Raw genomic sequence first — 21,686 nt, 5'->3', positions numbered from 1 at the left:
ATGTAGGTAACTATCGCAACAAGATCAGTGCTGTATGGAGTATTTGAGTACATGTTCTGTCCTGATCTTACACATTGAAGCCTCACTCCTCTCTGTTGTTTGTCTGGGCGTGAGGGACAGTCAAAGCAAGTACTGGTTAGTGACAGGGTTAGTTAAGCCTGGCCTCTTGGCAAGCTTTTCCTTAGGTGTAGCTGCTGTACCCCATCTTATTCCACTTAGTCCTGCCCTGCCTGCCCTCCTTATCTTTGGGAATGCTCCCCAAAGCTCACTCCTAACCTTTCTAGGGAACAAGAAGTCTGCCCTAGACAATAAGATTTCCTGCTCCCTACAAGCAGAGGCTTGGAGGAGAAGGGTGGACAGAGATGGAATCACTGATTGCAGTGCTGGGCTGCACAGGCTGTGAGGGGGCTGTAGACGTGGCTTTTGGCCGAAGGAATCCAGGCCATCTGGCAGAGGCGGGCAAAGCTTGCCTGTGATCCCAGCTTCCTGACTTCTGGTCTCCACCATGCCCTGCTATCCAAATGCAAAGGGCAGAGCAGCAGGGATGCGGTCACGGTCCAGCAAACCTTCTGCACAAGCTGAAGTAATTTTAGCAGGGAGGGCAGGGACATGATAGGAGGTGAGTGTTTGCTAAGCCCTGAACCTGTCCTGCAGTGTGGCTGGCTGTCCTACCCTTTCCAGTGTTGCAGAGGGGAATAGGTTTGGCCTTCAGAGTTTGTCAGGCAGAAAAATATTTGGAAGTAGGAGCCTGTTTGTCCTCCTCGAATGGTGGCCTAAATCCCAGGTATCCAGAAGGGTCTTGGGTCCCACTGGCTGCAGATGCGGATACCGAGCATGAAGCACAGAGGCTGGCTGGCAAAACAGGAGAGCGCTGATGCTGCTTTTTAAAATGTGCCTGGCCTGTGCTCCCTGACATGGAGTTCCTCAGAAATAGTCTCCATGGGACTCCTGCTGCAGGCTCCTAGGCAGGAGGTCGGGTGGCTGGCTGCCTCACAGGCACTGGCTAATCCTTTGAGCAGCAAAACCAGTTCCTCTCACTCAGCCTTGGGCTCATTTGTGGATTTTTCCTGGAAGCGCCACTTACCATGCTTGATTCCCCAGGTTGTGAGACTGTCAGGGCAGCTCTGCTATGTGAGCATCCCGCGGGGCTGCTGCCTCCTGGCTTCCCAGTCTAGCTCTGTGTGGTGCCGCGCAAGGGAAGAGCCGAGTTGTGATGTCTGCATAGGAACGTTTGCCTTAACTAAGTCCAGGATAAGAGTGGATTTAAGTGCTTTGGTTTATAAATAAACGGCACTGTGGCCAAGGTAGATTTAAGCGGAGCTGGCAACAGCCCTACTTGGGAAGGGATCTCTTTACCACATGGCCTGCTGTTGGACTTCCTGTTGCATGCTAATCCCTTAAGCCTGCTTTAGCTCCGTTAATTTTCCTTCTTTCCTTTTCCCCCAATGGACTGTCTCGGTGGCGCGCGAATGCCAGTGTTCCTTGGCTAAGCTTGTGCCTGCAGCTGGGCCAAGCATCCAGGCTGCTTTCCGAGCACCGGCTACCATGTGGCAGGGCCCCAGGGATGGTGGTGCCTGAATGTGTCCCATTCTCTCTGTCTTACAGGCTCTGCAGTCTGCGCCTGAAGAAACTCACGGTGCTGAAAGAGTTGGACAGAGAGCTGAGCTCTGTGCTTATCGCTGTGAAGATTCAGGTAGGCTCCTCTCCTTGCTGGTGCCTGATGGCAGCAAGCCCATCCTCGTGCCCTCTGTGAAGTGCTGGTCTGCGTGTCTCTTGCCTTGTGCCAACCCCTTGCTTCCATCTCAGTTAGCACCCTTGGGGAGATTTTGCCTCTCGGGCAGATGGGAATGATGCCCCAGGCACAGCAGCAAGTGTCTGGTGCTATTTTGTGTCAGGAATGAATTGATTCAGCCTCTGCATTGGGACAGACTGTGTCTTGCTTCCCTGCTTGCCTCAGCCAAGGCCCTCCTCTCAGAGTTTGGCATCCCACATCCCACCATTCCCGACCCTTCAGACAGGCCCAGTGCTAGGTGGTTTCTGGCAGTGCCCTCTCTGTCTGTGGAGCGTGAAGGGTGGGAAGGGAAAGGTGTGAGGAATCAGCGGCTCTGTGCGGGACATTACTGACATTTGCACCCTGTGTGATCTTGCTGCTACCTCTTCTGTCCCCTTCCTTTCTCTGCACATCCCTGCTAGGCCTGGTGTCTCTGCTCTGATCCAGGCAGAGGGGAGGGGAGAAGATCTTTGCTACCAAGGGGAGAGGGATTTTGCTACTATCCTGGTACGTGCTATCCTCCCCGCTCCCGCTCTGTAGCTGGTGGTGAAGGAATGGGTCCCCGTGGGTGCAAGTGCATCCTTTCTGCCTGCCAAAGGACAGCACAGAAACAAGATGCCTCTTGAGTATGTTGTCCTTGCCACAGCTCCCCTAACCCAGCCAGGATGCCGGTGTCCTTCCTTCGTTCTTGTCAGCTGGTGGAAAAGCTGCTGATCCCATTGAAAGTACTGTGGGGCGGGAGCTCATCAGCTTTGCACTCCCACAGAGCTCTTTGTGCTGCACACATTAGGATCTAAATCCTGGATTAGCGCTGGAAGCTGCAGTATTAGTAGAGCTCTGGGAGAGGGGGTTTGCCTTCATGGCAAACCTGATTCACTTGCAGAGAAGGAACTGAAAGCAAGGTGTGTGGAACCAGGGGCCTGGAGTGGGGGCAGCTGGAGGATGCTGTGGCCCACACACTATTGGTCAGTGTCTCACTTTGCTAGCCTTTCCATCACTGTGTGTGGTGCCATTCCAGAGAGTTGAGAGCGCTAGGCTTCCAGCCCTGAGACCTGTGACCTTTGGTGCAGTCTTTAATGAGGGAACAGTGTGGGCAGGGGAGAGCTGCCTGGCCTCTGGAAACACAGGAACAATCAATCTGGTGCTAGCAGCACCAGACCTGGGGGCTGGGAGCCAGCTGAGGACTCTGAGTCCCACGTAGCTGGGAGGGCTCAACTGGTCCCTCATTCCTGTTATTTCCTGCACTGCTGGTGCTTCTCTGGACTGCAGAACCTTGCACTCCCATGCAGTCACCCATACACTTGGGCTGAGCGTCTGTGTCCTCAGTTGGCCTCTCATGTGCTGTGGAGACTGCACAGTGGGACTCCAGCTCTTTCAGAGGGATCCCTCCCAACCCTGCCACAGGACAGCCTTGCACCCTGTGAGCAAAATAAATTAACAAGCCTCCGCAGGGACTGTTTGAGGCCATGTAGGCTCTTCACTGCCAGGGAATGCAGCGTGCAGTCAGGGTCTTCATTTAAACATGGACACCTCCTTTCTGCGTGGCCTCTGCAAGATTCCCTGCAAAGCTGAAGGAGACTGGAGGAGGATGCTTCTGCCCACATTACCCTGTGGCTCAACGCTCCTTCTGGGAGTGGGGTGGCTTTTGTCCCTTCCCAGGCTGCTTCCACCTGCGTGACCAGCCGCCTTGGCAGGGTCAGGGACTGCTGAGCCTTCCTATAAGGCAGATGGAAGCTGTAGGCAGCTTCAGCACAGCCTGCCTACAGAATAGCTTCAGATGGATCCATCCTTCCTGCTCCTCTCCTAGGCAACAGATGAGTCACGCTGGCAAGAAGCTGTTTGAAGGCTGCCCTGCGAGCGTTGCCATCTCCATCTTTTGAATGGAAACAGCTGATGCATGTAATTTGTGGAGGACCTGCAGATTCCTAAGGGGGGAAGCTGGGGGCTCATGGAAAGGGGAGAAGTGTTTGCTCTCATTTCAGTAGTAGCTCTGTTGGATTAAGGAAGTTGCCTGTCAGGAAGCTGCTGCTCTGAAAGGCAGATTGCGTGGAAACAAAGCTCTGACCCTGCCTGAGTGGGGCTGGCACCAAGACAACAGCCCCAGCGCTGGAGACAGCCTGCTTGATGAATGTACATGACCCAAAGGACAGTGTAAGCCTGTCTGGAATATCTGATCTCCTCACAGTCGTCATGCCTTCTGAGCTTAATAAACAGCTTCCAAGTGTGGCATGTGCAGCTATCTGCTCCTTCATCTGAAAAGACTGCTGTCAGAGGACTAAGGGAGCTTTCTGTGCCTACAGAACATACCCATTTCCCAGAAGCGATTTGAATATTTAATCTTCAGTGGCTCCCAGTGAGATGAAGTCTGAGCTTCTGTGAAAAAAGGACTTACTTCCGTATTACTTGAGTGTTTTTTGAGCCTTTATCCCCCTTTATTTGTTTTAACAGACTGTCATAGAGCATTTCCTGCTGTGCATTGTTCAGCATGGCACTAAGAGATTCAGATGTGCCTGGCTCACCTCCAGAAAGGTGCAGATACCTGTCTTGGCACTGTAACTGCTTATGGTGCGAAGGGAAATGTGGTGCTCCTTCTTGGCAGAGAGACTAAATTCATGAGCACCCAGTAGTGAGCTGTGAATAGAGGAAGCAATCAAAGAAAGAAGAAAACAAGCCCCAGCATTCCCAGAACTTTCAGGTGCTGTGGGAGGGATGCAGATCCTCCTGCAGCCGCTTGTGGGATGTGGCTGGTGACTCAGGTTCAGCCCTTGGTACTGCTGGAGAAGGATGATGCTGGCAGCTCTTACACAGCAAACTGAAATGTGTGCCACAAAAGAGGCGCGTTTGCCTCTGCCAGGCCTGCCTGCTGCCCTGACCCTGCTCCCTGCAGGAACTCGGATTTCTTACTCATTCTTGCTGTGCATGGAAGGTACATGCAGAGTTTTCTGTCTACACTTCCCTCATGCTTTGTTTCTAATAATTTTGCAACCACCTGTAGAGTTTTCCACTCCTGAGCATCCAAGCTACCCGCGAATAACTAAATTTGCTGATGATATTTGGGCTGTTCTCTTCCAAAATGCACCTTTAGCTTGAATTCTGGATAATGCTTTGTTGTCTGCCTTGGCTGGTCTCCTGTACTATGTCAATTTTCTCTCCTTTTACAGGTTTGATGTGCAATTCTAGCCTCAATGCTATGTTTTAAATAGATTTATATCTGAAATTGTACCTTGTAAACCAGCCCTGGGCATCACATGCCTGTGTAGTAGTGAAAGCTCCTGTATGTTTTCAGTTTATTAGGTGAAGTTCTGTGACCACAACCTCTTCCTATTGCTTTTCACTTCCTTGCCAGTCTTTGCCATCTGTGGTCTTTACTGTAACAGTCCAATACTAAGTTTCCCTGTAGTACTCGTGGTGATACTCAACTGTTCTGTTGAAAAATCAGTCATGCCTGACATGACTTGAATTGCAGAACAGCTGACTACATCAGGTACTCAAGGCGGTGTCCAGCTGAGGTTTGAATTTCTCAAGGGATGGAGAATCCTCAGTGTTTCTGTGTCCTGTCCCAAGGTTTGACTGCACTCTCAGATTAAAAATTATATAATCTACCATCTGATTGTAATTTCCCATGTTCCAGCTCATCTTCCCACTCTGTCCTTCTGCACCTCTAGAGGAATTCACTTCTGCGTTCTTTGCACGCTCCTGCTCAGTGTCTGTAGGCAGCAGTAAAGTGCCCCTTCACCCTCTCGTTTTCCATCTGAACAAACCAACCTTGCTCAGCCTGTCCTGTAGGGCCTGTGCTTCAGCCCTTTACCATCCTGATATCTTCTTCTGGACTTGCTCCAATCTGCTGATGTCTGTCTTGTACCGGGGAGCCTGAACTGGCTCTGGAATCCAGTTGTGGTGTTGCCAGCGCTGGGTGGTGGGAAGGAATCCCTTTTCTCTGCCTGCACGTTTGCTGAGGCCGAGATTGGTGTCATTACTGCAACAGGATGCTGCTGATGCAGGGGTACCTTGATGTCTCCAGGATCCACTTGTCCCTTTCTGCAGAGCCTGCCCTGCTGCCTGGCATTCTTCCCAGGCAGCAAAGTCATGGGATGTCCTAGAAAGGACTTTGCTCTTGCTTTTGTCGAACCTCATGAAATATGTGTCAACCTTACTAGAAATCCCGAATTGTTCTTTTGTCCCTGTTGCTGATGGGCAGGCAGTAGCCTCATGGTGCTGGTTTCTAATTCATTTAATTGGAGCAGTGCTGGTTTCTGCTGGGTGCTGGTTTGCTCCTGAAGGTGATCAGAGTTTCCTACTGGATATGTGAGTGCCATCCATTTTGTAAAACCCTGCGTACCTTGCAGGCTGAACTTGTGTGTTGGACATCAGGCATTCGCTTTACCTTCTCAAGAGGACTGTTCCTCATGCGTTTGCAGTACAGTTTCCAGCCCATTTCCTACCCCATGGCTGTGTTCCATGGTGCTGTAGGAGCTGATCATCTGATATTATAACCTCTCTCTCTTTGTGTGACCCCACAGACCAGGGGGGTCTTTGGACTTGAGCTCAGCCAGGGTCCAGCCTGCCAGGTCATTGCACTCATAAAGAACTGTTCTGGACTTAATAAGTTTGGTTGTTTCGGGGTCTCTGAGCTCTGCTGCCATTCTGTTCTGCTTGCATTGTGATAATAAACCAACTTTTGTTCCAGTCCTTGAATGCTACATGGATGTTCTCCGGCATTTCACTGAGGGCTGGAGCCTCACATTGGAGCTGGGTGTGTAATTTCCATAGTGGTAAATGACAGTACGAGACAGGATGGCAATGTTTATGAAACCTTCATTCAGTGGATGCACCACCCAGGCTGTCCTCTGTTGTAACTCTGTCCCCAGAAATAGCATCTTCAAGAATAATTGCTGCAGCATGTGAGTTCTGTTGAAAGAACGAATCCTGGGTGGATAATCTCTCTGCAACAAACAGCAAGTGGGAAACACACTGAAGTAAATGATCACAGTTGGAGTGACCACTTATCGTCTCTGATTAAAGAAGAGTTCAGGAAGGAAGAGTTAGAGCATTCCTGGCCAGGAGTGCTCACAGATGGTGAAGGGCATGAGCTCTACCTCTGCTCTTTGGTTTTAGGAAGAACTTTCACAGGAAGGCCTCATTTCTGGGTATACTGTTGCAGATAGCTCAGGCAGGGATTCTTGAAGACCAGGGAGGGTTTTGCTAGAGTCTTTGCCTGGGTATCAGCGAGAACTAATGCTGCATCATTGCCAAATGTGAAGGCCATTCTTGCCTTCCCTCTGTAGGTGGTTTGGTTGCTAACATGGGTAACACCAGCAATGGAGGTGCAAGGAAGATCTTAGACGAGCACCACCCAGGCTTGCGTTCCCATTGGCAAGCTTCCTTAGCCCTTGCTGGGTGTGGGAACACACCTTGGATTGCAGAGGGAATGTAGCTGTGGTCTCCTTTACAGTGCCACCTGTGTGCTCTTGGCATGACTTTTGAATCTGCTGTCCCATTCACGCTGGAGATGAAGAGCTGGGGGCTCTGGCCTCACCAAAGCTCCAACCTCACCCAACTGTAGCCAAATCTGGGATTTATCTAAGTTGCCATGGCCAGTTTAGGATCGTGTTGGCCATGACGTCTGTTGGGATGAGTCTGGGAAGGGTGTGAGAATGTAGTGAGGCCCCAGGAAGGGGCAACATATATGAGATGCAACCATGGCACTTCAGGACATGGTTTAGTAGGCACAGTGATGTTGGGCTGCTAGCTGGACTTGATGATCTTAGAGGTCTTTTCCAACCTTAATTATTCTGATTCTGTGACTGCTGTGCCTACTTGATTAGCTTTGATACATCTGCTCACTAGTCCACAGTTTAAGTATCACTCACAAAGTGGTGATGACTTCTTTGCAAGAACGGTTATCCTGGCCTGTCGCTTCCCTAAATCCATGTCTCAGCTTTCTGGCCCATTCACAGGGAGGCAGGAGAGAGGGAGAAACCACCATAAGATATTTTATAGTTGGAGCTGATGCCACAGCCATGCAGGGTCACGGCCAGTGGGCATGGCCCTTTTTGTGGGGGTGAGGGGCTGTGAGTTGTGCCACCCTGTGACTGAGAGAGCCTGGTGCATGCAGGCAGCATTTTTCATCCCCTGGGTCACTTGGCGTCTGCAACAGCAGCCAAGCTGTAGAGATAGGACAGAAGTAAACAGTGGGAACGGCTCTGTGGTTAGAGTGCCTCTTGTACTGCCCTCCTGGGGCACAAAAACATCTGTGTCTGTATGGAAAGGTAAGGCCTGTTGCCTGAGGAAAAGACTGGGAGGAGTTTTCTGAGGGACAAGATATCATAGAATCACCAGGTTGGAAGAGACCCACTGGATCATCGACTCCAACCATTCCTATCAAACACTAAACCATGCCCCTTAGCACTTCGTCCACCCGTGCCTTAAACACCTCCAGGGAAGGTGACTCAACCACCTCCCTGGGCAGCCTGTGCCAGTGCCCAATGACCCTTTCTGTGATAAATTTTTTCCTAACGTTCAGCCTAAACCTCCCCTGGAGGAGCTTGAGGCCATTCCCTCTCATCCTGTCCCCTGTGACTTGGGAGAAGTAATACTGAGATACCATAGTTTTACATTATTCAGCCTGCTGACTGGCTTGTAGGGTGGATTCCTGTTTCCCTGGGACATCCTGCCTTGGTCATGGCAGAGATATCCATCCAGCTGTGCTTGGGTAGGTGTCTGCCTGCTGGGAGGTGAGATGTGCTCCAGGACCTGTTCCTTTCCTGGCTAGACAGTGTGTTGGGGCCCTTTCCTTCTGCTGGTGCTGTATGAATAGCTCCCTCTGGCTTTAGCAGCGTCCCACTTTTGGTAAGTGTTGGTTGCTGTGTGAAAGGTGGCTCTGTGAGCTGGACCAGAGCAGAGGTGAGGTGCTGGCTCTTTCCTTGTGGACTGTGAACACCGTTGACCTGTGTGTGAAGTGCAGTGGAGTCTCTGGCCAAGATGCTCCAGCTTAGCTCTGTGTGTCTACCGATCTTCTCGTAGGGTTCAAAGCGAGTCCTGAGATCAAATGAATACGTCCTCCCACCTGGTGGGCTGATGGAGACCGAGCTGGAGCTGACCTTCTCACTGCAGGTACCTCGTGTTGCCTGGTTCCCTGAGGTCCCTGGTGGTCCTCTCACCTCCCATTCCTCAGCAAGCACGGCTTTGGAGGCTCAGTGGGAAGCAGGCGGCCTCTGGGGAGGAGCCTCCTGTGGTTGCCCATGCTCAGATTATAGCAGCACATATTTCTGCTGCTGGCCAGCTGCTCCATTGCTTCATTTTATTTTATTTTTTTGCTTGGCATGGGGATTTGGAGGATGATGTGGAATACGGGTGGCCTTTGAGGGGCACCTCAAAGCTTAGTGGGTCGAGTCCTGCTGTACATCAGCACTGAGGAAGAATTTCTGCCTGGATGTCATGCTGAGCTGTGCTCTCATGCTGCTATCTTCCCTGTGCTTCCCTTCCCCAGTACCCACACTTCCTCAAGAGAGATGGCAACAAACTACAGATCATGCTGCAGCGGAGGAAGAGATACAAGAACCGCACGATCCTGGGCTACAAGACGCTGGCAGTGGGAATCATTAATATGGCTGAGGTACAGGGTGCTGGGAACAGAAAGGAGCTTAGCACGGCCTCCCTGTGCCAGTGCTGGGAAGGCAGTTGGGCCATCTGGCAGGCGCTTGGTGCTGTGAGTGCTCTGGCTTGTTGGGTAGCTGTAAGACAGAGGAGGTGGGCTGCCACCTGTGCCCTTTTGTCCCCCTGACACACCTTTTCTGTCTGCATAGGTGATGCAGCACCCGACGGACGGTGGGCAGCTGCTTGGCCTCCACAGCAACATGAAGGACGTGAACATCCGAGTGGCCGAAATAAGCATCTACTCTTTGTCTAGCCAACCCATTGACCACGAGGATGGGAGCGTCCCCTCGGGTCCTAAAATCAAAGCTTCAGGTGTGTTAGTGCTCATCCCAGAGCTTACGGCAAGCGTTTGGGTCTGGACATGGGTAACGGAGTGTGTCCCCAAGTGCCTGCCAGCAATACCAGTCATTTCACTGGAGCTTCACAGGCATCATGCTTAGCTGAGACATCTGCGCTATCTGCTTTCAGATCGCTCCCCAGACATTGACAACTACTCCGAAGAAGAGGATGACAGCTTCTCCTCTGAGCAGGAAGCCAGTGATGATGCTGTGCAGGGTCAGGTAAGGAAGACCTGACAAGGTGGCTTATGTCCTGGTCCTGTTTCTGGGGCAAGAGTCAGGGATCTAGGGTCTCGGTACCCCTGAGTCCTTTCATGTCCCTCATAAACATTTGTCATGGTTTCAGAGGGCAGAGAGCCACAATACTTGGCAGCAGGAAGAACTGAGGGCTTCTGTCATGTCCGTGGTGGGGCAATGGGCTTTGAAGAGCATAGGTTTCGCTCATCTGTCCTTGGAGCTGTCTGGTCCGTAGCATAAAACTCCTGCTGAGCCCCTTCCATGATTCTTTCTTGTCTCCCTGTGATAAAAGGCCAGAGGCTGCCCTTTCTCTGACAGAGAACAGAGATTTTAGAAAGAAGTACAGTCTGGATCTGAAAGTGGTCAGTGGTCACAGACCCATCCCAGCCCTGTGATGAGCTGTGCTACTGCTGTTTGCTGTCCTCTGGTGGTAGTGCCTACTCTTAAGGCCAAAAAAGACTTGTTCTAGTGTGCTGATCGAGCACAGGGACAAACCCCTGTTCAGGGCTCTCTGCGTTACCTTGTCCCATCATGGTGGGTTGACACACCAGGGTCCTGTGTCCCTGCGAGCTGTGTGGATTGTTGGGGCTGACCCCTGAGAGAACACTTTTTCTGAGCTCAGGTGCTGTGCCCTTGGAGCTAACCCTGGAGAGGAGAGAGCAGGAGAACAACACTTGGGTTATGGGGCGGCTGCTGAGTGCAGAGAGAGGAATCTTAGATTGTAGCAAGGACTTTTGCAGAAAGCTGCTGTCTCCCCTCTGAATCTCACTGGAATCTGTCCCTCTGGAGGGGCCTAGGGATAAAAGCGCTGTGGGACGGTGCTAAGGAGGGAGAAGGATCTATGTTGAGAGAGGTGGGAGAAGTGAAAAGCAAGACTTTGGAAGCAGAGTGGACCAAAGGTTTTCAAAATGAGGAGGGCAAGCATGAGGCAGGAGAACTTCTAGGAGGTGCTGCTCCCTGCACTCTGAGTTGCTCTGATGTGCTGTGACCTTTTGCCTGCAGGATCTGTTTGATGAAGAGGATGACTTGAGGAAAACCAAGAAGGCTAGGAGGAAAATGATCCGAACCACATCAATGACCAGAGTAACATCAACATTTACAATGTGATCAAAGGGATGGAAGAGATTTGGTTCTTCCCCTCCCTGCTGGGAGTGGGGGGGCTTGGGGAGATGCTGGCAGTGGTGCAGAGCAGGGGAGAGAGCCCTTGACTCTGAGAAGGGGCGAACCTCTTGCCGTTGATAAGTTAGCTTGGTGCTCAGAGCTGTACCCCAGCTCACGGTCTGTGCTGTGCTTAGCCTGGCTTCATGTCAGTGACGACCTGCATGCAACACAGTTTTGACTTGCTGATGCGACGTGGTCTCTTCCCTTTCCCTCCCTGAGGAAGAGGAAGGTTGGCGCAAAGAAGGGTGACCCCTTAGCAACTCCTTTGCCTGTCGGCAGAAGCAGGGAGCTGCCCTGCCAGTCCCCTGCTCTCCAAGCATCTCATCCCCATCTGCTTCAGCCTGGCAGGTCCCTGGGCACCTTCTTCCTGGGTTTCTTTCCCATCATTTCTTGCTTCAAGGCAGCGTTCCTCAGCCAGATGGTCTAGGGAGAAAGCAGTTTTGAATGGAGAGAAGATGCTATTCCAGCCTGTAGCACAGAGAGTTTGTGTCCTTTCACCCTCCCACGTGCCCAGAGACAGTGGTTTCTCACAGAGTCTGGATTTAGTGCAAATCCTACAGCAGATTTAAAGACCAAAGGAGGTCATAGCTGACTTTGGGCCTGTGGATCCAGAAAGGAATGGACAGCATGTTAAGAAGGCAACTGCAGCCTGTACATTAGTTATTTTGGAGCGTGGTTTGAGAGTTCCGCTGATTTTCCTTCTTCCTTTGTTCTGTTTTAGCAACCAAACTTCAAGCAGAAATTTGTGGCGTTACTGAAGAGGTTTAAAGTGACAGAAGAGGTAAGAAGCGGGAAGGCTGCTCCACTGGGAGTGTCTCCTGAAGATGTGTAGGTGTCAGAGTGCTGATTCCCATTCACTGGGAGCACGAGGTGTGAGCCACAGATTCCCAAGGGAGCTGCCAGCAGTTGGGTGAGACAACGGCACAGACCAGGCCTTGGCTTTTCCAAAGCCTTCTCCCTCTTAAAGGCAGCTCTGAGCCTCAGGCTCAAATCAAAACCATATTCCTGTTGGGGAGAGGGACCCGGGGAAGAAGGGTGCTGTCATGTGCTGGCTTTGCTTCAGGAGCTGGTTTTGCAGAGGCACGACTGAGAGCCCGTCAACATCAGGAGAAGAAATTCTTCATGATGAGGGTGGTGAGGCACTGGCACAGGTTGCCCAGAGAAGTCATGGATGCCCCAACCCTGGAAGGGTTCCTGGCCAGGGTGGATGGGATCTTGAGCAGCCTGGTCTAGTGACGGAGGTGTCCCTGCCCGTGGCAGGGGGGTGGAACTGGATGATCTTTAAGGTCTCTTCCAACCCAAACCATTCTATGATCACATTGGGGGTAGCTGGCAGTGGATGAAAGCCTACACTGAGTGCACAGCACAACTGATGGAGGTCTTCCCAGGTGTCTTACCTCACAGTATGATGGGTTTCTGAGACTCCGTGAGATGTTGCACTCATGTCACCCTCCTCTAGCCCAATGACAGCATTACTTGCTTCTTCCACAGCCTGGGTTTGGCTCCCTGAGGTGGGAAAAGTGCTGTGCTGTGCCTCGTGGCTGGGAGGGAGGTTGTATGAGCCTGGCCTGGGATGCAGGTGACTCCAAAACTTTTCATTGCCCTCTGGGTTTGGTCCCACAGGTCCTGGACTCTGACCCTGTAGACCAGACCCAGGAGGTGGAGGAAGACTTGGGCTTGCTCTATGACAGCCTGGAAGAGTGCAACAATAGTGACAGCGGCCCAGAGATCGAGGACAATGAGAGTGTGCACAGCACACCCAAGCCCACCCTGAGGTAAGAGTTGCAGGGAGTGACAGGCCGACAGCACAGTCTGTGGCACAAAAATGTCCGTCTCTGACACTTTTCTGTTGCTTGGGCCAGTGTCTTGTTGCAAGCACTGTCTTGTCTCCACTCCCATATATTCTGCTGGCACCACCGAGCTCCTCACTTTTATATCCTATTTAATAAACTCAAAACTGCCCATTGAAACTGGCTTCCTTCACATTTAGTTTGATTTGATTTCCTGCCATCCCAGCACCTGGCACTTACTGATTGGAAGCGTTGTCTACTTCATCTAAGTCCCTGCTGCTCCCAACTCTCCTATCTTTCTGCTGACAGTCCTGCCCTTCTCGGAGCTCTCCACACTGAAGCATGGCTGTGTTTTGAGCACTGTGTGGCTACTTGGGCCAGTCCTTGTGTCCCTGTGAGATCTGCATGTAGCATTCCCACCCTCTGCGGAGGCACATGACTAGCAACCATCAGCAATGTTCCTCACCCCATTCCCCAGGCACCCAGTGGCTTGACTTGCTCTGCCAGGCACTGCTGACTTGGCACAGAGGTTTTCAGTGGACCATGTGGTGAAACCAGGCTTTTCTCCCATGTGATCTGCATTCACCTGGCCTTTCTGCTCATGGCTGGTCTGTTTTCGTGCTGTCCTTCATTGAGAAAGTTGCCTTTTATTGTCTTTCTTCTTGGCTGCTTCACAGCGTGCTGCGTCTCTTCTAGCTGAGCCAAGCTTGCTTGTCGTTAATGTTTCTGTAATTCAGTATTTAAATGTAATTTGGATTAGTCGGAGTCCCTTCTGAAGGTACTGAGCAGGGGTAGCAGGCTTGGTCTGCCACAGGCAAACTGTTTCAGATTAAATCTGCTGGATTCAGGAACCCGTGGGGCACTGAGGAAGAATGAGGAACATGACAGAAATCATGTTTTCCACAAACTCACAAGTCTTGAAGGAGGCAGAAGGCAGATGGGAAAGGGGGAGCTGCTTAGTTTGTTTGCTTGTACTCTAAAAGAAGTTTCATATGGTCCCTTATCAAAGGAAGCAGGTGCTGTGGGAGAAAAGTTGTCAGGGGAATCCCAAGCACAATTACAGGCTGGGTGGAAAATGATTTGAGAGCAGCTCCAAAGAGAAGGGCTTGGGGTGCTGGTAGATGAGAAGCTCAACATCAGCTGGCAATGTGCGCTTGCAGCCTAGAAAGCCAACTGTGTCCTGTGCTGCATCAGAAGGACCAAGACCAGCAGGATGAGGGAGGGGAGTCTTCCCCTCTACTCTGCTCTGGTGAAACCTCACCTGGAGTCCTGCATTCAGTTCTGGTGTCCTCAGCACAGGAAGGACATGGATCTGTTAGAGCAAGTCCAGAAGAGGCAGTGAAGATAATCAAAGGGCTGGAGCATCTCCCATATGAGGACAGGCTGAGAGAGTTGAGGTTGTTCAGCCTGGAGAAGAGAAGGCTCTGAGGAGTCCTCATAGCAGCCTTCCAGTAGTGAAAGGGGCTACAGGAAAGCTGGGGAGGGGCTCTTTATCAGGGAGTGCAGAGATAAGACAAAGGGGAATGATTTTAAGCTGAAAGAGAGGAGACTTGGTTATGATATTAGGAAGAAATGTTTTTCTGTGAGAGTGTTGAGGCACTGGCGCAGGTTGCCCAGGGAGGTCATGGCTGCCCCATCCCTGGAGTTGTTCAAGGCCAGGTTGGATGAGACTTTGAGCAGCCTGATGCAGTGGGAGGTGTCCCTGCCCATGGATATGGGTCCCTGCATATGGTTCTATGGTATTGCAGCCCAGCCTGTAAATTCAAGATGTTGGATTTATTTATTGTCATAGACGGCCTTGCTGATCTCACTACGAAAATCTCTGTGGAGCAAGCATGTTAACGTAGTCCCTAGGGGTGAGCAGTGGCTGGTGCTCTGGACTGGAGCAGTAGTGTTGGGAGCAGATATCCATCCTCCTGATCGGCCACATGGCTGTAGGCTGCTTCTGCAGTGGGGCAAAACCGGAGCTATAACTGAGTCTCTTGGGTAATACCTCAGCAGTCAGAGCTGATGAGTGAAGATCAGAGGTAAAGGAGCACATGTCTCCATAGGCTACCAGGAAAATGGATGGGGGAGAGGGGGGCTAATTCACTGAAAACAGAAGGAGGCTGTGTGTCATTGAACCACAGAATGGTTTGGGTTGGAAGGGACTGTAATGATCACCCGTGGGCAGGGACACCTCCTACAGAATCGGGTTGCTCAAAGCCTCATCCAGCCTGGCCTGGAACACCTCCAGGGATGAGGCTTCCATGACTTTTCTGGGCAACCTGTGCCAGTGCCTCAACAACCTCACAGGAAAACTTTTCGTCCTCATATCTCATCTAAATTTCCCCTCTTTCAGCTTAAAACCATTCCCCCTTGTCCTATCTTTGCACTCCCTGATGAAGAGCCCCTCCCCAGCTTTCCTGTAGCCCCTTTCAGTACTGGAAGGCTGCTGTGAGGTCTCCCTGGAGCCTTCTCTTTTCTAGGGTGAGCAACCCAGCTCTCAGCCTGTCTTCACAGGGGACGGGAGGGCTGGTTATTCACCTAAACCTCAGCATGCTGACTCAGTCATACCTCTAGGAGATCTTAAACTATGGAACAGGGAAAGCCGAGAGTTGCAGAAGGGCTCTATGCTCAACATGACACATCCTCTAGGGATGAAAGCTTCTGAATTGCAAGTGAGAGAGGGTAGAAAGAGACACAGCTTCCATGGGGTGACAACTCCATTTAAATGGGGTGTTGAAAGCCAGACCAAGTGCATACAATCTTATGATAAGCAGCTGAGGGGGCTGGGTTTGTTTAGCATGGAAGAAAAGAGTCTGAGGGGAGACCTAATCACTGTCTACAACTGCCTAGAAGCAGGTTATAGCGAGGTGGGTGCTGGTCTCTTCTCCCGAGTAACAAGTGATAGGATGGGAGGCAATGGCCTCAAGTTGCGCTGGGGAGGCTGAGATTGTATATCAGGAAAAATTTCTTCACTGCAAAGGTTCTCAGGCACTGGAACAGCTGCCCAGGGGAGTGGTTGAGTCACCATCCCTGGAAGTGTTTAAAATATGGGCAGATTTGGTGCTCAGGGACATGGTTTAATAGTGGACAGGTATGACTGGACTTGATCTCAAGCGCCTTTTCCAGCCAAATGATTCTGTGATGATTCTATGAATCTGGACACATCCAATGTCTAAGGAAAAGAAGGGACCAAAGATACTTTTTTGAGGTGCCAGCAGCACTGGCGTGTATCACATTCTGGTACGATGACTGGGACAGGACTGAGAAGTGTGGGAGAGACAGTGATAGTGGTATGAACTATGAGAAGGCACAGATTTCTCTGGTTTGACTTTAAGTTATTAACATTGTCTGTATGGATTGAAATTGCAGGCTGAGAAAAGGCAAGCGTAGATTAATGGCTGGGACAGGGTGGTGACAATGTCTGAGATCCAGTAGCAGAGACTGGAGGGGTAGAGACAACAGAAATATGTTAGTAACAGGAGACTCCATTTATCCCTGTGTGACCTGGAGAAAATGTCCCACCAGGGCACAATGCCAACGCTAAACCTGTAGCTTTGGTAAATGAACATGTCATGGAGCAGCTCTTCATGGAGCCAGTGAGAGGAAAATGGAGCCTTGAGTTCTACCAGCATAAACACTGCTGCTGAAGAGTTGTTCTGTGGCAGGGAACCATCATTTACAGACGTGAAACTTCCCTGTAGGAGCAGTAGAAGCAAAAAATGTGACAAACACTGTTGTGCCTAGCAGCGCAGCTGTGTAGAAATGAGGGAACACGTTAAAAGGGGAGTCAAAGGAGCAGCCAGGATGTTCAGAGGTCCATAGGTGTCCTGCAGAAAACTGCAGCTACACCCAGGTGAGAGGAAGTTCTGGCAGTGTCCTAATAGATCTGCTCTGTGCCCTATGCCTCTGTGGCCATCCCTGGAAACCTGTGACCTGCTATCCCCATCGCATGCCAGGGAAATCAGGAGAAGCTTTTCCTGGGAGTTAGTGAGCAAATATATACATAGAGCCTAGAGGGAAGCAGGCTTAGACCTCCTGCAGGGACCTGAGACATTGCAGATGGGCTACAGTTGCTGAAGGGGTCCTGGGAGAGCTGGCAGGTGAGATCCAGTGATAGAGCCTGCTTGTTTCGTAAAGACTGGCCTTTCAGTAGCTCACGGGAAGTGGACAGGTTCCCTGGCAAGTAAATAATGAGTGGGAAAAGGGGAAACTGAGGTGGACACTCAACACTGTGGTGGCGGAGACCGTCTGGCTGCCCCAAGGTTCTGTGTTAACCATTGTAACTTGGGAATGGAATTGCACCGTACAGCTCAGAGGCCTTAAAAAAGGCAAATTTAAATGCTGGTGAGCAGAACAGGACATCGTACTGCTGTGCTGCCTGAGGTGTGGTTCTTTGTGCAATACTGTGATCAGGAAAGGGGAAAATGGAAGGGGAAGGTGGAAGCTGCAGCTGGAAACATGCAGCAGCAGCAGCAGTTAGAGGCAAGGAGCCCTCCCTGGAAAAGGAGGAGCAGAAGGGAAGGCAGCCAAATCCTGTGGAGGCCATGGTGGTGCAGAGGGGGCAGAGAGATGTTGACAGAGACCGTACGCCAGTGAGGTGGGGCAAGGTGGTGGTTCCTCACCCTGCACTGCAGTGGTAAGGAATCACCTGAGAGGGAAATCACTGCTGGTGAGGAGACAGGGACCCTACCTCCCGCTCTCTGGGGTCTGAGTTTAGCCCCATTGGTGTGGGGTGGCTCCATGCTGCACCCAGCGTTGCTGCAGCAGACCACGGTGCATAGAGCTGGGAGCCTGCTGGCAGGTCTACTCCGAGGCCACGAGGCACTCGGACACTTGGGTATCAGGCCCTGTGTCTCGTTGGAGACCTCTCCACAGTGCTCTGTACTTGGTCCAGGGCAGCGGGGATGTGCTGGGATCGTGGTGACTTTGTTCCTCTCTTATTCCTGCCTTTTTCTCTCCCGTCTGTCTGTCTGTCCGTCCGTTCGTCTGTCTGTTTCTCTGCAGGCGTTTCTTTGAGGGAGTCTCTCATTCTGGTTCCCAGACTGAGATCGGCAGTCTGCACAGCCAGAAAGGGCAGGATCAAGAGTCGGGCAGCCCTGTGAGTTACACCACCACCACCACCACCTCTCGCCCCCTTCCCTCCCCAGCCAGCCCAGCATCCCCGCAGTGCCTGCAGCTCCCTCTGAGACCACAGCTCCCGGCAGCACCTGCCCGGGGCAGCTCCTTTCCTTCTCTCCTCTTCTTTTTCCCAGCACAGGCAGACAGGTTAGCGATGGGGGGCATCCTCTGGGGCCGCTCCCAGGTTGATGCCGGGCTCCCCTGTGGGAGCATTTGTTCTGTGAGGCCAGGCAGCCGCTCTACTCAGGGTGCTCCATCCTCCTCTGATCCCACTCCCTGTCCCCCAGGGCGAGGCAGACAAGAGGAAGCCAGGAACGCTGCGACCGCAAGAAGAGCCAGGAGTGGAGGTCCCTGCAGTGGTGAGTCCACGCCGTGGGATGTGAAGTGGGTTTGAAGCTCCATCAGGCCCCACCTTGCTTTCAGGGGTGACCACCAGCCTGGGACCAGGGCTGTGGGGACAAATAAACTGGGCTGGAAAGCAGCAAGAGTGGAAGGAGGGTTAAGGTCTCCAGGAGATGCAGCCCAGCCTGCTCGAGGCCCTGCATCCTTGGCTGTCCAACAGGGCCATCAGGGCTTTCCTGGGTGGGGCTGCCAGGGATACAGGGAGCAGGGCAGGGAGAGTGGTGCATATGAAGTGACTGTGTGGCCCGCAGGAGCTGGCCGCGGAGGAGCCATGTTCACGAGTGGCCCCTGCAGAGGCTGCCACGAAGGAGGGCAGTGTGGACAGGCTGGCCCAGCTGGGCCCTGGAACCAAAGCCGAGCTCCCCAGTGCCGTGTCCCCCAGGTAAGGCGGGTCTGCGCCCCGTGCCAGGGCCAAGGGGGCTCGTACTGGCTCCCTGGTGCGAGTTGGGGTTGGTGGAGATGAGATTTCCTTAACGGTGTCTCCTCTCCTGTTTCTCACTTGCAGCAAAGCAGAGAGCAAGCAGTTGTGGCGTCCCCGCAGCACCTCTGTGAAGGACCGGCAGAGCTCCAAGGGACAGGGTGGTCGTGCCAGCAGCCTGGACAGTGAGAGCTCTCCGGACTCATGGCACAGCACCCAGGTGAGGCCCTGGGAGGCTTCTCACCTGAGAGCCCTGCCAAGCCTTCAGCCAGGGGCAGAGCGGCTGAGACGGCTGGTTGGGGCTGTTAACCCTCGTGGTGATGCCTTGTAGGTGCCCCGAAAGTCTGTTTACGATCAGCTGAACCAGATCCTGGTCTCAGACGAGCAGCTTCCCGAGAGCATTGTACTGGTGAACGTTGCCGAGTGGCAGGGGCAGGTCAGTAGGCGTGATGGGAACTGGATGCATGTGAGCAGGGTACCAGGGGATTCTCCCAACCACGGCAGGGTGAATTTCCTAGGGAAACTGGAACCAGCTGTGCCCTCTTCTGCCCCATCACAGCCCTTCCCATCGGGGAGAATGGTGCATTATGGTTGGACTCAATGATCTGATGGGTCTTTTCCAACCTGGTAGTTCTATGATTTGCACAATGCTGAACTACATTCATTAGAGTCCAGTGTATCTATTCCATCACTGGCCACATACCAGCAGTGCTGGATCCTCAAATCAGGATGCCCTGAGCTGTCCCAGGAAGGCTGTACATTGTGCCCTCACTACTTGGTCCTGGCTCCCAGTGACCACACTGGTCAGAGCCTTGTTGGGTGCCCTGGCAGAGGTGCTGGACTCCCTGTGCTGACATCCAGCCCTGAGAAGCACGAGAGATGCTGTTTCCTACTCAGAGGTGGGAGAGCATAGCCCTCTCCCAGGGGGCATTGACTGCATTGTCAGAGCTGGAGCTGCCGGGCAGGGAGGCTTTTCCTGCCTCGTGCTGGTGGGGCCAGGCCCAGACGAGCCCTGCCTCCCCCACACATGCAGGAATTGACTGCTGGAAGTCATCAGGGCCGTGTACATGTGTGCAAAGATGCATTAAAGCACTGGTGAGACTCTTTTGGGATCCTGCGGCCACATCCAACTTCCAGAAACAGTGCCAGGAAATCAAGGCAATGGCCAAAGACAGCGCTTCTCAGTGAGAAGTGATAGAGTCTTGGCCCAAGCTGCGCATCCTTGGCACGTGCCTGCTCTAGCTCTTGTCCTAATGGGGAATAAAGGATCAGTGCCCATTCCCAGACCCAGTTGTGGCATCTCCTAAGGCCCATTGTCTAGCATGACTGCCTGTTTTATCGCTGTCCAGTTGCACAGACACCTGAAGAGCAATGGGAGGATTTTGGAATGCCACAGCAGGAGAGAGCGAGAGAAGGGGATGAGCAGAGGGGCACTGAGAGCTGGGCCCTGCTGTGGGATGGCAGGATTGAAATCGGAGGGTCCCTGGACCAAACCCTGTATCTCGAGCAGCACAGCCTGGTTCTTGGGACAATTTTTCCCTTGCGATCACAGGGTGGTAACCGCTGTGCTCATAGACGAGAGTGGGGGGCTAGGGAGCCGAACTGGGAGAAGGGGGGATCTCAGGCACGCAGCCAGAGGTGACGGGGAGTGGTTCAGCCTCCCTGCATGGCACGGGTGGGGACAGGGGCCCCCGCTCTCTCCCAGGGGCACAGGGCAGGATAGGCATAGGCTGGGGCTGGCCGGTGCTGCCATGTTCCCCGGGATGCCTTAACCTGAGCTCTCTGCATTGGCAGTACGTGAGTGAGCAGCTCCAGGCACACAAGCAGTTGGTCGTATCCACCTGCTCCGTGGCGGACATCCAGGCAGCCTTCAACACCACTGTCTCCCGCATCCAGCGATAGTGAGTACAGCTTGGGCTCAGCCTGGCGGCTCCCTGTGACTGCAGGGAAGGGCTGGGAAGGGCATTGGCTCCCCCAGGGCATGTTAGGACCTTTTGGGATTGCAGACACAACTATAGGAGCAGGCGTAGGCACTGGGGAAAGCAGGATCTCCTCTCTGGTGACTGGTAATAGGACCTGAAGGAATGGCAGGAATATATTCTGGGGGAGGGTTATGTTGGGTATTGGGTGGTGGGGCACTGGCAGAGGCTCCCCACGGAAGAAGTCCCAGCACCAAGTCTGACAATATTGCAGAAGCATTTGGCCAGCGTCCTCAGACACGTGGTGTGAATGTTGGGGTTGTCCTATGCAGGGACAGCAGTTGGACTCAATGATCCTTGCGTGTCCCTTCCAACTCAGGACATTCTATGATTCTATGATTCTGTGAGTGCTCAGCAAGTTGGAAGTTGTCAGCTATGGGCTTCTGGTGCTGGGCACGTCCCTACCCCCAGACCCACCTGTGGAGCCACCGTCCATCCCTCATGCTCTCTTTATCTCTCCCTTTGGCAGCTGTAACTGTAACTCCCACATGCCTCCCCCGGTGAAGGTGGTGGTGGCAGGGGACCAGAGCTACCTGAGCATCGTTCTGCGGTTCTTTGTGGAGCAGCTGGCCAGCAAGACGCCCGACTGGCTCAACTACCTTCGCTTCCTGCTTGTGCCACTGGGTGAGAGCCACCACCAGCCCAGCCCCAGCCTCCTCCTGTTCCATCACTTCCTCCACCAACGTCACCCTTCTCGCCCGCAGGCTCTCACCCCTTGGCCAAGTACCTGGCCTCGGTGGATAACAAATACAGCACTCTCTTCCTGGACACGGCGTGGCGGGAGCTGTTCAGCAGGGCTGAGCCGCCCATCGCAGGTGAGGAGCGGGG

The 21,686-nt window shown here is 52.7% G+C and overlaps 1 protein-coding gene across 2 annotated transcripts in view; it reads left to right on the top strand.

Annotated features, from left to right (window-relative positions):
- The window catches only part of LOC138717090 (phosphofurin acidic cluster sorting protein 1-like), a 71,771-nt gene that overhangs the window by 47,239 nt on the left and 2,846 nt on the right, over window positions 1-21,686 (top strand). For both annotated transcript variants that reach the window (XM_069850339.1, XM_069850340.1), the window contains exons 2-17: window positions 1,606-1,693; window positions 8,795-8,884; window positions 9,261-9,386; window positions 9,577-9,739; window positions 9,896-9,987; window positions 11,005-11,085; window positions 11,885-11,944; window positions 12,787-12,938; window positions 17,946-18,039; window positions 18,347-18,418; window positions 18,713-18,843; window positions 18,967-19,099; window positions 19,211-19,315; window positions 20,674-20,780; window positions 21,328-21,482; window positions 21,563-21,673. In XM_069850339.1, the coding sequence (XP_069706440.1) occupies window positions 1,606-1,693; window positions 8,795-8,884; window positions 9,261-9,386; window positions 9,577-9,739; window positions 9,896-9,987; window positions 11,005-11,085; window positions 11,885-11,944; window positions 12,787-12,938; window positions 17,946-18,039; window positions 18,347-18,418; window positions 18,713-18,843; window positions 18,967-19,099; window positions 19,211-19,315; window positions 20,674-20,780; window positions 21,328-21,482; window positions 21,563-21,673 (1,760 nt within the window). The remainder of the gene's footprint in view (window positions 1-1,605; window positions 1,694-8,794; window positions 8,885-9,260; window positions 9,387-9,576; window positions 9,740-9,895; window positions 9,988-11,004; window positions 11,086-11,884; window positions 11,945-12,786; window positions 12,939-17,945; window positions 18,040-18,346; window positions 18,419-18,712; window positions 18,844-18,966; window positions 19,100-19,210; window positions 19,316-20,673; window positions 20,781-21,327; window positions 21,483-21,562; window positions 21,674-21,686) is intronic.

Source organism: Phaenicophaeus curvirostris, chromosome 2 (genome assembly GCF_032191515.1).
Source record: "Phaenicophaeus curvirostris isolate KB17595 chromosome 2, BPBGC_Pcur_1.0, whole genome shotgun sequence".
NCBI lineage: Eukaryota > Metazoa > Chordata > Aves > Cuculiformes > Cuculidae > Phaenicophaeus > Phaenicophaeus curvirostris.
The sequence above is the reverse complement of the archived record's forward strand: the minus strand, read 5'-3'. Positions and strand labels throughout refer to the sequence as shown.